The 14,561-nt window shown below is 34.9% G+C and overlaps 1 protein-coding gene across 1 annotated transcript in view; it reads left to right on the top strand.

The window, feature by feature from the left end:
- The window catches only part of DSCAM (DS cell adhesion molecule), a 607,061-nt gene that overhangs the window by 150,394 nt on the left and 442,106 nt on the right, over positions 1-14,561 (top strand). Inside the window, exon 8 of the mRNA XM_044669244.1 lies at positions 5,433-5,552. Coding sequence (XP_044525179.1) covers positions 5,433-5,552 — 120 coding nt within the window. The remainder of the gene's footprint in view (positions 1-5,432; positions 5,553-14,561) is intronic.

The raw sequence follows: 14,561 nt of genomic DNA, 5'->3' as shown, positions 1-14,561 counted from the left end.
TTACCTCCCCTATCTCTTTCCCTCCCTTTTTTTACACTGTGCCCCCCTCCCCACCTTAGTTTTCCCCACTCAATTTCCATATAAAGTACGCAATGTATCTAGTGCTCTTCCCTCTCAGAATTGATTTCACTGAGAGTAAGGTTTAAGTATTACCTATTAGCACTCTCTTCCTCTCCTTCTTATAATAGTATTCTTCCCTTCCCCATTCTATGTACCTCTTTGTGTGGTATAGATTATCTTAATTTTTTTATTCCTTCAAGTTTCTCTTTGGGATATTTTCCATTCCCTCCCCTTTTCTTTTTTTGCATATCATTTTATACTCAGTACCCCAAACTCTACCTATTAATAATTATTCTATCTACACTAATAGTGAATATAATTTTTGAAAGTTACAAATAACATTTTTCCATATTGGAATATAAAAAATTTGACCTTAGTGAAGCCCTTAAAAATAAGAAAGAACTATTTTTCCCCTTTCTTTCTTATTTACTTTTTCATGTTCCTCTTGGTTTTTGTATTTGGATATCAAAATTTCCATTTAGTTTTGTTCTTTTCTTTACAAATATTTGGAAATCTTCTATTTTGTTGAATGCTCATACTTTTCCCTGGAAGTATATAGTCAGTTTTGATGGGTAAGTGATCCTTGGTTTTATACCCAATTTTCTTGCCTTTCTGAATATCATATTCCAAGCCTTGCAGTCCTGTGTGGAGGTTGCCAAATCCTGTGTAATCCTGATTGGTGTTCCTTGATATCCGAAATGTCTCTTTTTGGCTTCTTGTTATATTTTCTCCTAAGCTTGGAAGCTTTTGAATTTGGGAATTGCATTCATGGGGTTTGTCTTTCGAGGATTTAATGTAGAGGGTGATCTATGGACTCTTTCAATGTGTTGTTCAAAAATATCAGGGCAGTTTTCTTCAATAATTTCTTGTAGTAATATTAAGGTCAAGGTTTCTGTCTATATCCAGGTGTTCAGGTAGGCCTCTGATTCCCAAATTGTCTCTCCTAGATCTGTTTTCCAAAGCAGGCACCTTCTCAATGAGATATTTTGTGATTCTCCTTGCCCAATTCTAGTTTTTAATGACTGGTTTTTAGCTAAGATCCTTTTATTTTCCTTTTTGGTTTGATCTATTCTTCTTTTCATGGCTTCCAGTTGGTAATTTCTGGTCTTAAATTTGCTTATTATTTCATTTGATTTCTGGGCTTCATTTTCTAATTGGGAGATTCTGTCTTTTAAACTGTTATTTTATTTTTAACTATTTCCCACTTTTCTTGCCAAACTCTCCCATCTTTCTTAACCTCAGATTTGAACTCTTGAAGAGGTTGTGACCAGTTTCCAATTTTTTGGAAGTTTTGGGTTTGTTTACTTGTTTGTCATCTTCTGCAATCTCCTCTTTAGTCTGGATTTTTTCTGCATAAAAATTATCGAAGATTATGGTTTTCTTGTTTTGTTTTGTTTTGTTTTGTTGGCAATTGTGGATTGTAATTCTTGAAAGTTGGTGGCCATTGTTTTGTTTCTTTCCAGTTAGAAGTGTAAGTGAGGAAGGTAGGAGATCTTTGTATCAAACTCCACAGAGGTTTTTTCTCTGCGGCTATTTTCTGAGTCTCCGAAGCAGTGTTTCCTGTGACCATCCCTGTGCAATATCTTTGCCCAACCCTGCATTCCTCAACCTCCTGGGTACCCACCCCACAGAGGTCTGGGTGTGGAGTAGAGCCAATTCTCTGTATTGATCTCTGGAGAGGTTTTTGCCCTGAGGCTGTTTTTCAAGTCTCCAAGGCTTTTGCTGTGAGCCTCTCCTCTCTGTCCAATCTCCACGACCTATATCCACATTTTCTAAGCCTCCTGGGGTCCTATGTCTCATTACTCTTAGGGGTAAGGCTGTGTTGACCTCATCCAGCCATCTTCCAAGAACTTAGAGGTTGCCCTGTGCTTGCTCCAACTCTGGCACCATAGGTGGAATGGGGGAGGGGTGATGAGCTCATACCTTGATAGGAATAATTTTTCCCCCTTTTAGCGTGGAAATGCCCAAACTTTGCCTGCCTTCAGTGTTGTGCCCTACAGTGGAGCTCCTTCACTCATCTGACTGGTTTTGTTCTTTTGTGGCACAGTATCTTGGTGCGTAGAGAGGAAAGGAAGAGCCATGCTTCTACTCTGGGGCCATCTTAACCTTGAAGTACCTCTAGAGCCTTCTGATATAGAAATTATGTGCTGAAATGCAAAGTGTTTTTTAAAATGGAAATTTGTTTTTCAAGAGGTTTTATTTTTCTTTCTCTTTATCCATAAGGGGAAGAGCAGGGAGATGAGAGGGAAAGTAAATAAATATTTTTAATAGAAAAAAGTTACAAAGTGGGGGAAAGTATTAAAATGTACTGCAAGAGTTGAGATATTACATTCATATATTCTCACAAAAAATATCCCAAATCACCTGATCTATCTAATCTTCAATCTCTCATTATCTACTTGATCATTTCTGATTGCTACAAATATTTTCAAATGTGTCAGGTAAAAAAAAGTATACTATTTAATTCCTTCTTATTGTTAATGTTTTAATTATAAGCTTTGGTATTATATATTGGTTTGTTTTATTATAGAGTATTATATTGAGAGGGGTTGGTTGTTATTTCTGGAATATATTACCTCATAGAGGCCACAATAAACCCAGAAAAAGTAGCAACAAGCCAGGGAACCAGACTTTTCAAGGCACTTTCTTGAAACAGTCCTTCCTAGCTTCATGTAACATCATTGACTGATTGATAGAAGTTTTTTGCCTATGTTTTTAAAATTACTTTTTGAATTGCTATTTCATCTGCATTTCAATCTCTAAGAATTCCAGGTAATCACTAAAAAAATCTAAAATAATTTTCTGAAACTATAGCAAGAATAACTATTAGATAGTATAATCAGGAGATTTTGGAGAAAGGAATAAGAATAATTTATTTTCTTTTCATCTTTTTATTTTTGTAGAAAGTAAAACAAATGTTATTTGAAAATAGAACATTCATAAATTTTCATTATGTGATGCTCTCATATTATATCTCATATCTCATATCTGAGATATTTACTACCTAAAAGCCCCAAATTAACTTTTAAAATTTACAGTTTTCCTATGCAAAACCCCACTTATAAACTTAAATAAGGATTCCAATTAATTATGCCAATGATACTATTCCTATCTGGATTTTCTATTGGATACTTACTTTTTCTCTTTGTACCTTTACCCTAGGATTGGAGCTTTAGACTTTCTTCAATACAACACATTAGAGAATATTTACGGACCTGTTGGAACCTATTTTGTTCCTCAAAAGGAGCAAAAGTCTCAAATATATGGATAAAAACTACAAAGTTTTTCTAAAGTATAATTGAATATTTACAAAATATTTCTCATATTTATCATAATTGCCTAGTGTATTTAGCTATGTGGTTATTCTAACATTTATCTAGTACCTTGTAGGAAAACTTTGAAATTTCTTCTGGATCAGGAATTTATTAGTTTTTTGAGATTTTTCCTTATGCTAACTTGGTAAAATATAATGCTATTAATTTTTTTGAGACTGCTCCACTGGTTTGTATCTCTATTTTAATTTGGTGTATTGGTAATACCTAGATTGTGGGGTCATCTAGTCCAGGTCATTCTGGTGATGCCTTAGGCAGAGGATCTCTCCTTTTATTATTTTTTTAATTAAAAGTTAGTAGTCATTCATGTCACCTTGACAATAGGCACCTGATAAAATATTCCACATTAAATAACTTTATACTATATAAAATTCTTATTTATGACTTCATCATAAGTGAAAAATTGGTGAAAAATGTAAAAGCTTACACTTCTTTAATGTAACTTGTATAGGATAGAAGAGGAAGTTTAACAGAAGTTAATCTGGAAAAAAAGATATAGTGGGTGAATATTGAACTTTTTCTTTGCCAGCATTATGTCCATGATTAGGGAATTAATACTCCTGCTATAATCCCATGTTACTAAGAGTACTGTGTTTAGTTCTTGGCCACACATTGTCAAAAGACCACTTGGAGAGCATCTAGAAAATGAAGAACAGGATGGTGGAAGGACATCATGTGAGGATCAACTGATGTAACCAGAATGTTTAATCTGAAATTCCAAGTCTGCCAAGGGTTATCTCATTAGAAAGAGAATAGACTTGTTTTTCTTGGCTCCAAAGGGCAAGACTAAACATAATAAATACAAAATACAAAGTAAGATATAGAAATTATTGGTAGAAGACAAAGGAAGCTCTAGAAAATCTAAGGAAAAATTTAAAACTATCTAAAAGTAAAAGAAACTGTTTTGTTTTGTTTTTTAACCACGAATTCCTCCTTATTAAGAATTGTCAAGCAAAAAGTTAAATGATCACTTGCTGATTATGTTGTAGCATGCATGGTTGGACTAGGTGCCTTTCAACTCTAAGATTCTCTGTATGGGGGGAAAATCCCTCTTCCAATGCCCCATTTATTCAATATTCTCTATTCAGTAAAAAAATCATCCTCACAAAATCAATCAAGCTGACTTTTCCCAAGTTAATATGCTAACTTCCTTGAGGAAATTTTAGGAGAACACATGTTTTAGAGGAGCGATATCTTAACTCAAGTGAAGGCACCTCAGATACTGGATTTTTAGGCTGTGCTAAATAATATTTATAAGTAAGAAATGTTTTGATATGCTTTCCTTACTTTAATCATAACATATAGGCAACAACTCAACCTTGTGCATATTGATATAAATAAAATATAAAATCATCATTTTACCATCTACAATAATAAGCTAGAATTCAGAAGACCCCTTCCTGCCTCATCTATGCTACTAACTTTCTGTTTAATCTTAAGCAAATCTCTTAACCTTTATTGGTTACCTCATCATAAAATAATTTTGGACTCAATAAATACTCTTATTATTTGTCCCAGATTTATCAGATAAAAGGCTGAGATTTGTTGTTAGTCAAAGAAATCAGAATGAAATTTGACTATTTTATCCTTGATGTTAAATTTTAACATGAAATTGTTTTTAATTTCTCCTTCATTGTTCAATATCAAAGAAAAATGAACACATGCACAAAATGCTTAGTTTTAAGAAAAAAATTTCATGTTTATTTCTCAAATAATAATTTTCATGCTATATTTTACAAAACTTATCCCAGAAGATGACATTTGATCCTATAAAACTAAAAGCAGAATATGTTCTTAAACTGGTTTCATCTAGCTCTAACATTGTGGTCCATAAAAGAGTGTCCAGTGCTAGGCATTTTTTAACATTAATTTATTGTTGTAAATCATAAAGTTTCCTGAGCAAGGTTTTCCCCTCCTATATATTCTAGTGCCAAATCTCTAATTTTTATGCTATGATATATTTGAGGTTTTCTATTTTGCAGATTCATTGGACTTCTTATTGATTCTTCTAAGTATTTTATCAATGTTTCCTCTTTTCAGTTCCACCTAAATTTGTGGTCCAGCCAAGTGATCAAGATGGAATTTATGGAAAGGCTGTCATCCTCAATTGTTCAGCAGAGGGTTATCCTGTGCCCACAATAGTCTGGAAATTCTCAAAAGGTATGATCGTATTGGATATTGGGTCTACTTGTAAACTCTATACACATGTAAAATAATCAAGTATTATCTCGGCCTTGAGAAATTTCCTTTGGAATGAATGAAACTATTGCATCTCTACATAACTAGACAGTAGCAGATACAAATAATACACATACTTTTTGGTTCAATCCCTTCATATTGGTGCAGTAATTGCTAGCAAAGCACTTTGTCAGCTCTTTCACATGATTATTATTTTTATCACTATTTACTTGACTAATTAGTTAGATTTTCATTTGGGTTTATGTCTTGTTTGTGCTCCCTAGACCACTAATTCTTTTTATTGTATTATGTCTTTATGCTTTTATTACTTCTGCCTTTTTATTGAGTATAATACTATAGAAAGAGTGGACCTTTACTGAAATAGAAGACTTCCGAGTATTGGTGTTAGGAAGAATAGATCTAGGCCAAAACTATGAAATATAAGCACAGGACTCAAAAAGAAACCAAAAAAGTAAATATGTGTAAGCAAACAGAATGGACTACAGGATAAAATGTTTACATTCTTATTGGTGCAGGGGAAGCAGTTGTTCTCTGAAGAACATAATCAGAGTTTGTATTGGGAGTTAGATTAGACAATGAGTTTGGGAATGATTTTTATTATCATACTTTAAAGAAAAAATAAAGAAAAGGATCAGGGAAATACAGTGGGAGAAGGTGGGGAAGATAAGGAAATTATCTCAAATTTAAAAAGTGAGCAAATAGAGGAATATACCAACAGTAACAACAACAAAAAGCCCATGACAGGGGACAGTATCACTGGAAACTCACTTTCATCTTAACTAGTCGATGGGCATAAAATAAAAACACACTAAGAGTCAGAGAAGGGTGGGATTTATACCAGGAATGCAAGGATGGTTCAACATTAGGAAAACCATCCACATAATTGACCATATCAACAAAATAATAAACAGAAATAACATGATTATTGTAATGGGGATAATTTGAGGAAAGGTGTGTGGTACAAGGGAATTTTGAAAGGAAGTTGTCAGGGACTTGCTAGGTGGGTAATCTAGGTTACAGGTAGGCTGGAATAAGGAGATTCAGGATATAATAAGGCTGAAGTCAGGAGCATAACACTGAAAGGAACAAGATCTTCAGGGAGAGGGAGAATTAATCTAAACAGGCAAAGACAGCAGGGTTATAGACTAGGACTTAGACTTAAACACAAATTGAGGGAAATAGACTGAACTGAAATTAACTACAGGCTTTAGTTAATTTCACAGGAAGGGACTTGTTTTGAAGTTACACCTTCCTTCAAGATGGATACCCCGGCTTCCCTTCAAGCCCAGAGTATGTTGTTTCTTTCCCTCTTCTTCCCTCTCTTAATAACTAACTGACAAATTAACTAATAGGTCTGTTGAAACACAAAAGGGTTTATTATCTTTAAGGATGATTTGTCAGGAAAGTGGATTGAGGAAGCCCTAACAGTTGTTCACAGGAACCTCAGGTGGGGGAAGGGAGGCAGAGATGGAGTCTGAGCAAGGTCCTGCCTTAGCTCAGCTTTCAAGGTGCTCTTGATGTTTAAAGGGAATAAAATGATGACTAACCAATTTCTTTAGATAAGATACTGTCAAATTATAGTTAAACTCCTCACAGATTTGAACTACTCTCTAATTTACTCTCCTTATTCACTCCACAGACATATAAGGTAAGGGAAGGAAGGTAGGAAATAATATAGGGAATGAAGATACAAAGGGTTTATCTAAACTAACAATTCTTAAATATTTCAAAGCTAGACTAAATTTCAATTCTACAGATAGGCAAGGAAGCAGCTCAGCTGGTCAGAAACTCTCTCCACGAGATTCCCCAAAACCAACTGACTCCTCTCCCTCAAGATTCCAAACCCCTAACTGATTTCAGAACTCAGCCAAAGCTTGAAAAAACTATCATGACGCCCTCTCTCTGTACTACATTATCTGAGTAGATGCTGAAAAAGCCTTTGACAAAATGTAACACCCATTCCTATTGAAAACACTGGAAAGTATAGGAATAGAAGGTCCTTTCCTAAAAGCAATAAACAGTATATACCTAAAACCATCAACAAGCATCATATGCAATGGGGCTAAATTAGAAGCCTTTCCAATAAGATCAGGAGTGAAACAAGGATGCCCTTTATCTCCTCTATTATTTAACATTGTACTAGAAACACTAGCAGTAGCAATTAGAGAAGAATAAGAAATTTAGGGTATTAAAAGAGGCAATGAGGAGACTAAGCTATCACTCTTTGCAGATGATACAATGGTCTACTTAAAAAATCCTAGAGAATCAACTAAGAAGCTTGTAGAAATAATCAACAACTTTAGCAAAGTTGCAGGATACAAAATAAATGCACATAAATCATCAGCATTTCTATATATTTCCAACACATCTCAGCAGCAAGAGATAGAAAGAGAAACACCATTCAAAATCACCCTAGACAATATAAAATACTTAGGAATCTATCTACCAAAACAAACACAGGAATTATATGAAAACAACTACAAAACACTTTCCAAACAATTAAAACTAGATCTAAACAATTGTAAAAACATTGATTGCTCATGTGTAGGATGAGCTAACATAATAAAAATGACCATCCTACCCAAATTAATATACCTATTTAGCACCATACCTATCAAACTACCAAAAAACTTCTTTACTGAATTAGAAAAAACTATAACAGATTTCATTTGGAATAAAAAAAGATCAAGAATATCAAGGGAAATAATGAAAAAAATGTGAAGGAAGGGGGCCTAGCAGTACCAGATATTAAACTATACTATAAAGCATCAGTCATCAAAACAATATGGTACTGGGTAAGAGACAGAAGGGAGGATCAGTGGAAGAGACTTGGGGTAAGTGATGTCAGCAAGACAGTATATGATGAACCCAAAGAGCCCAATTTTTGGGACAAAAATCCACTATTTGACAAAAACTGTTGGGAAATTTGGAAAACAATATGGGAGAGATTTGGTTTAGATCAACATCTCACACCCTACTCCAAGGTAAATGCAGAATGGGTGAATGACTTGAATATAAAGAGGGAAACTATAAATAAGTTAAGTGAACACAGAATAGTATACCTCTCAGATCTATGGGAAAGGGAAGATTTTTAAACCAAGCAAGAGTTAGAAAAAATTACAAAATGTAAAATAAATAATTTTGATTATATTAAATTAAAAAGGCTTTGTATAAACAAATACAATGCAAACAAAATCAGAAGGGAAAGAACAAACTGGGAAAAATATTTATAACAAAAAACTCTGACAGAGGTCTAATTACTCAAATACAAAGACCTAGAACTATTGTATAAAATATCAAGCCATTCTCCAATTGATAAAAGGGCAAGGGACATGAATAGGCAATTTTCAGATAAAGAAATCAAAACTATCAATAAGCACATGAAAAAGTGTTCTAAATCTCTAATAATTAGAGAAAAGCAAATCAAAACAACTCTGAGGTATCACCTCACATCTAGCAGATTGGTTAAAATGCTATCAGTGGAGAGTAATGAATGTTGGAGGGGATGTGGCAAAATTGGGACATTAATGCATTACTGGTGGAGTTGTGAACTGATCCAACCATTCAGGCTGGCAATTTGGAACTATTTCCAAAGAGCTTTAAAAGACTGTCTGCCATAGCATTGCTGGGTTTGTACCCCAAAGAGATCATAGATAACCAGACTTGTATGAAAAAATTTTAGCCACACTTTTTGTGGTGGCAAAAAACTGGAAAATGAAGGGATGCCCTTTAATTAGGGAATGGCTAAACAAATTGTGGTATATGTTGGTGATGGTATTCCATTTGTCTATGGTATTCTATTATGGTCAATGGAATAATAAACTAGAGGAATTCCATGTGAACTGGAAAGACCTCCAGGAATTGATGCAGAGTGAAAGGAGCAGAGCCAGAAGAACATTGTATGCAGAGACTGATTCACTGTGATAAAATCAAATGTAATGGACTTCTGTACTGGCAGCAATGCAATGACCCAGGACAATTTTGAGGGATTTGTGGAAAAGAACACTACCCACATTCAGAGGCATGGTTGGGGAAGTAGACACTAAACAGCCACACCAATGTAACTATCAATAATATGTAAATAGGTCTTGATTGATCACACATGTTAAAACCAGTGGAAATGCACATTGGATATGGGGGGCTTCATAGGGGGGTGAAGGGGAAAGTAAAAACAAGAATCATGTAAGCATAGAAAATGTTTCTAAAAAATAAAATATTAAAAATAAAAGAGTGGATGCAGATCATCTCAGTTCTTATATTAAGTGTCTCTTCATCCTAACTACAACTATTCCAGGAAAAAATTATTTTAATTTTTTCTAAATTGTTCTAAAATGTTCTAAATTGTTCTAAAAACTTTCAAAATTGTAATATTTTTGCAGTTATTGACTTGCAAAGATAATTCTTTTTTTTAAAACCCTTACCTTCCATCTTGGAGCCAATACTGTGTATTGGTTCCAAGGCAGAAGAGTGGTAAGGGTAGGCAATGGGGGTCAAGTGACTTGCCCAGGGTCACACAGCTGGAAAGTGTCTGAGGCCAGATTTGAACCTAGAACCTCCTGTCTCTAGGCCTCGCTTTCAATCCACTGAGCTACCCAGCTGCCCCTACAAAGATAATTCTTAAAAATTCTCCCTAGAAAAAGTTTTTCCCCAAAAAAGGAGTGCACACAATGTACAAAGCATCAAGTATGATCCTTTCACCTTGTGATCCGGAAGAAATTTAATGGTAAATAGGGGGAAATTACAATGATGTCAGAAATTAATAATAAACTGCACAATCAGGTATATAGAAAAATTCCTGTGATAGAACAATATCCCCCCTATCATCAACCGGTATAAGAAAGAGTAAGGTAAAACAAATAAAGGAATGTGCCAGAGGGCAAGATCTAATGTAATAACTTAAAAACTATTTAGAAAAGAGAATCCAAAATAATTTTCTTAGAAGTTTTAACTGGGTTTTTAATAGTACCTATGTTGGATCAAGTTTGATTACCAGTTACCTGAATAGAACCAGAATGAACCGAGGTGGCATGAGCCATGGGGCAGTTAGAAGCTGCCTATATAAGGGACAAATCTGAACCAATCCTGATCTAACTCTTGAGATACAAATGGGCAAGGAGGGAAATTCTTGGGCTCAGGCTAGGGCAGAGTACATAGCATATATTCTGTTATAACTCTCAACTCTTAACAACCTAAATATTATTCACACTTATCAACTTCAGTTCCTTGAACATCATCAAGAAGATTTATTCAAATCAAATGAACATGTAAACAACCTTCAAATCAGAAGTCAGACCTTTTGGGCTGACAAAGGCTGTCAAGCCATCCAAAGGCTCCTGAACGGTTAAATTAACTGGGAGATTTACAACTATCCATCTACTTAGCCTTGACTTAGAAACCCAATTTCCACTCATCATCATCAATCCCATTTCCCATCACCTATTTTATCAACATTAAATCCATTTTCAAAGAAACCATTTGCTAACCTTCTGTGTTATCTCAACATTCCAAAAAGGATGTCAGTTAGAGGTTCATCTTGGCTATTAAGAAAATACTAAAGTTATTATTCCTCAAAACATCTTCTGAATTAATCCACAGTTAGAACCAGTTACTTAACTAATTAGCCTTGTTAAATCCAATCACACAAGCCTATTAGTTTAGTAATTAAAGAACACTTCTTATCTTTATTAGTTGCTTAGAGATTTATTGAGAACTGGTCAGCTGTGTACACCAATCAGCAGATTCCTCAGTTCTTAGCAGCAGTACAATCAACCATCAGAAAGCTATCTAACTCTTAGGATAAGGAGATTCAACACCTTTCCTTTACTGTACCTAACTGCACTTGGGGTTGGCCTTTTGGGATCACTATTTACACTTGTGACTCATTAGGATCAATAACCCAAGAAACCATCTTAGCAGTTTTGGAAATTATCCTAACAGGTATTCACATATATTATCATTAACAGTTCCCCAAATTATCATAACATAACCCAGTGAAGAATACAGAGTTGAAAGAAGAATTATGTATAGAAGAAAAGAAGTCTAGAATAAACTGAGGGAAAGATGTCATTTTAAGAAAAAGGCACAGCAAATTATTTTTTAAATTAATGAACAAAACAAGTTGGAAGGGAGGATAAGGAGTATTAAAGGAAATTAGGTAAATTAGGGTAAAAATGAGTGAAGAGACAAATTATTGTTCTTTAAAGAAGAATAGTGAAAAATCCTAATTAGATTGGATTATACAATGTAATGAAGGAAAAAAATAATGCCTTGATTGAATAAGAATGCAGTCTTCCTAACACAGTAACCATGAAATAACTTGCAAAATGAAGTACATAAAATAAATTAGCAACATGCAAAACATTTTTTCTCACTAATAATTTACTGGAATTATGTGACCTTTTGTGCTTATATTAATTTCATTTAACTAAAACTAAAAAAAAAGATTTCTCAACATTCATTTTTCAAAACACATGAAGTCTACAGTATCAAATTCAAAAGAGAAATTAACACTTTTAACAAATAAAAACATATATTAATGAATAAAACTAGAAATATTTTTAAGAAAAAATATAAAACAATAAAAGAGAAACATTAGCTAATTTGACTAAGAATAAAATTGTCAGAAACAAAATTTTAAAAAAGAGAATTCACAACGTATGAAAGGAGCTAAAATATACTATTGGAAACTATTTTGCCCAACCATATACCAACAAAGCCAACAACTTAAATGAAATTAATGAATATTTATAAAATTATAAAGCGCTAAAATAAATAGAAAATTAGAGAAAGCAACCCATTCTCAAAACATACTTAACAAGTAATAAAATAAATTACAAAATGTGGAAAAAAGCAGATTGACATGTATTCAAGTAGTTTCTATGAAAAATTCAAAAAATAGGAGGTTCCGGGTTAAGATGGCGGCAGAGTAAGAAGCAGCTCTTAACCTCTCCTGACCTAAACACACAAAACTCCTCAAGGGGACATAAAAACAAGTCCAGACGAACGGAGGAACCCGACAACAGGGCACAGCGTGGAAGGTACGTGGAATTGAGACATTTCCAGGCTATGAAGGGCTCTCACTAAATCGCGGGCTGAGCAACCGCACCACCCCTAACCCCTCCACACACAACATCTATTGCTCTGAAGCCAGCTAAAAAGAAATAGAGCAAGTTTGGGGCACCCATAAAGTCATTGGCAGCTCCGGGGCCTGTTCCTGAGAGCAGCAAGATTTAGGACCCCAATAAGCAAAAGAACGCAAGCAAAATCTGAGCGCGGGAGCAGAGAGTGGACGCCGGGCGCAGAGCTCACAGGCATAGGCAGAGGCGTGGGTGGAGGCAGACACAGCCAGGAACTAAAGCTCTGAAAACCTGAGTGGGGAACCAGTGCAGATGGGTATACGACTGTGGAAGCAGCGCCCTGAGACTTGTAAAGGAACCTCCTGCAGAGGATCAAGCAAGGGGGTCCACCAGGGGGCTTGACCTTGGAAAAAAACAGAACTCAGACCTCAGGAGCCAATAGACCGCAGACAGACACTGAGCGCGAGGATAAACCTGAGAAGCTGCTGGGCTAATGATGGCTACCCAGACTCAGGAAACTCAGAAGAGAAAGAATAACAACAAGAAAAAGAAGCCTTTAACACTCCACAACTTTTACACAGAGAAAATCCAGACAAACGAGCAAACAGAGGAGGAGAACAAACAAGCATCCGGAAACTCCTCAAATAAGGAAAACTCCTCACAAGCTATGGAAGAGTTCAAAACTGAGATTTTGAGGAAAACGGAAGAGATCTGGCAAGAAAATAACTGTTTAAAAGGTAAAATCTTGCAATTGAACACCAGAAATGACCAGATTGAAAAGGAATACCAGAAGATTATGGCCAAAAACCAGAAGATTATGGCCGAAAACCAAAAGATTATAGCCGAAAATCAATCCCTAAAGGCTAGAATTGAGCAATTCGAAGCTAATGATCTCTCAAGACAACAAGAACAAATAAAACAAAGTCAAAAGACTGAAAAAATAGAAGGAAACATGAAATATCTCAATGAGAGAGTGACAGACCAAGAAAACCGGTCTAGAAGAGACAATTTGAGAATAATTGGTCTTCCAGAAAAACCAGAAATTAATAGAAACCTGGACTGCATACTAAAAGAAATTATTCAGCAAAATTGCCCTGAAGTCCTACAACAAGAGGGCAATATAGACATTGAAAGGATTCATAGAACACCCACTACATTCGACCCAGAGAAGAAATTGTTAGAAATATTATTGCCAAATTCAAAAGCTTTCAAGCAAAAGAAAAAATCTTACAAGAAGCCAGAAAGAGACAATTCAAATATCAAGGAGCACCAATCAGGATCACACAGGATCTGGCAGCCTCCATGCTAAAAGACCGTAAGGCTTGGAATACGATATTCAGAAAGGCAAGAGAGCTGGGCCTGCAACCACAGATCAACTACCCATCAAAATTGACTATATATTTCCAGGGGAAAGTATGGGCATTCAACAAAATTCAAGAATTCCAGGTATTTGCACAGAAAAGACCAGGGCTAAATGGAAAGTTTGATATCGAACCACAAAAATTGAGAGAAACCTGAAAAGGTAAATAAGATACAGAGGGAAAAGAAAGAAAACTTATAATTTTTAAATTTGCCTTTTTAAGGGCCTCAGTGAGATCTAATTATCTATATTCCTATGTAGATAAATGTTATGTATAATTCTCTGTAGTGAACTCTATTCACTATTATAGTATCCACTATTATAGTAATCAGAAGAATAATTCACAGGGTGAGGGTGGAACACTAAATAATCTAAGATGGCGTGGGGGATGGGAAAGAGGGGGTAAATAGCAGGGGACACCAAGAGAAACTTGAGTGAATAAGAAAATACAATATTCTATTATACACAAAGAGGGCATGGGAGGGAGAGGGGACAAATACTATTATAAGAAGGAGAGGAAGAGAGCATTAAGAG

The sequence above is a fragment of the Gracilinanus agilis genome, chromosome 3 (genome assembly GCF_016433145.1).
Source record: "Gracilinanus agilis isolate LMUSP501 chromosome 3, AgileGrace, whole genome shotgun sequence".
NCBI classification, from domain to species: Eukaryota; Metazoa; Chordata; class Mammalia; order Didelphimorphia; family Didelphidae; genus Gracilinanus; species Gracilinanus agilis.
Note: the sequence above shows the minus strand (reverse complement) of the source record. Positions and strands in the feature narration are given on the sequence as shown.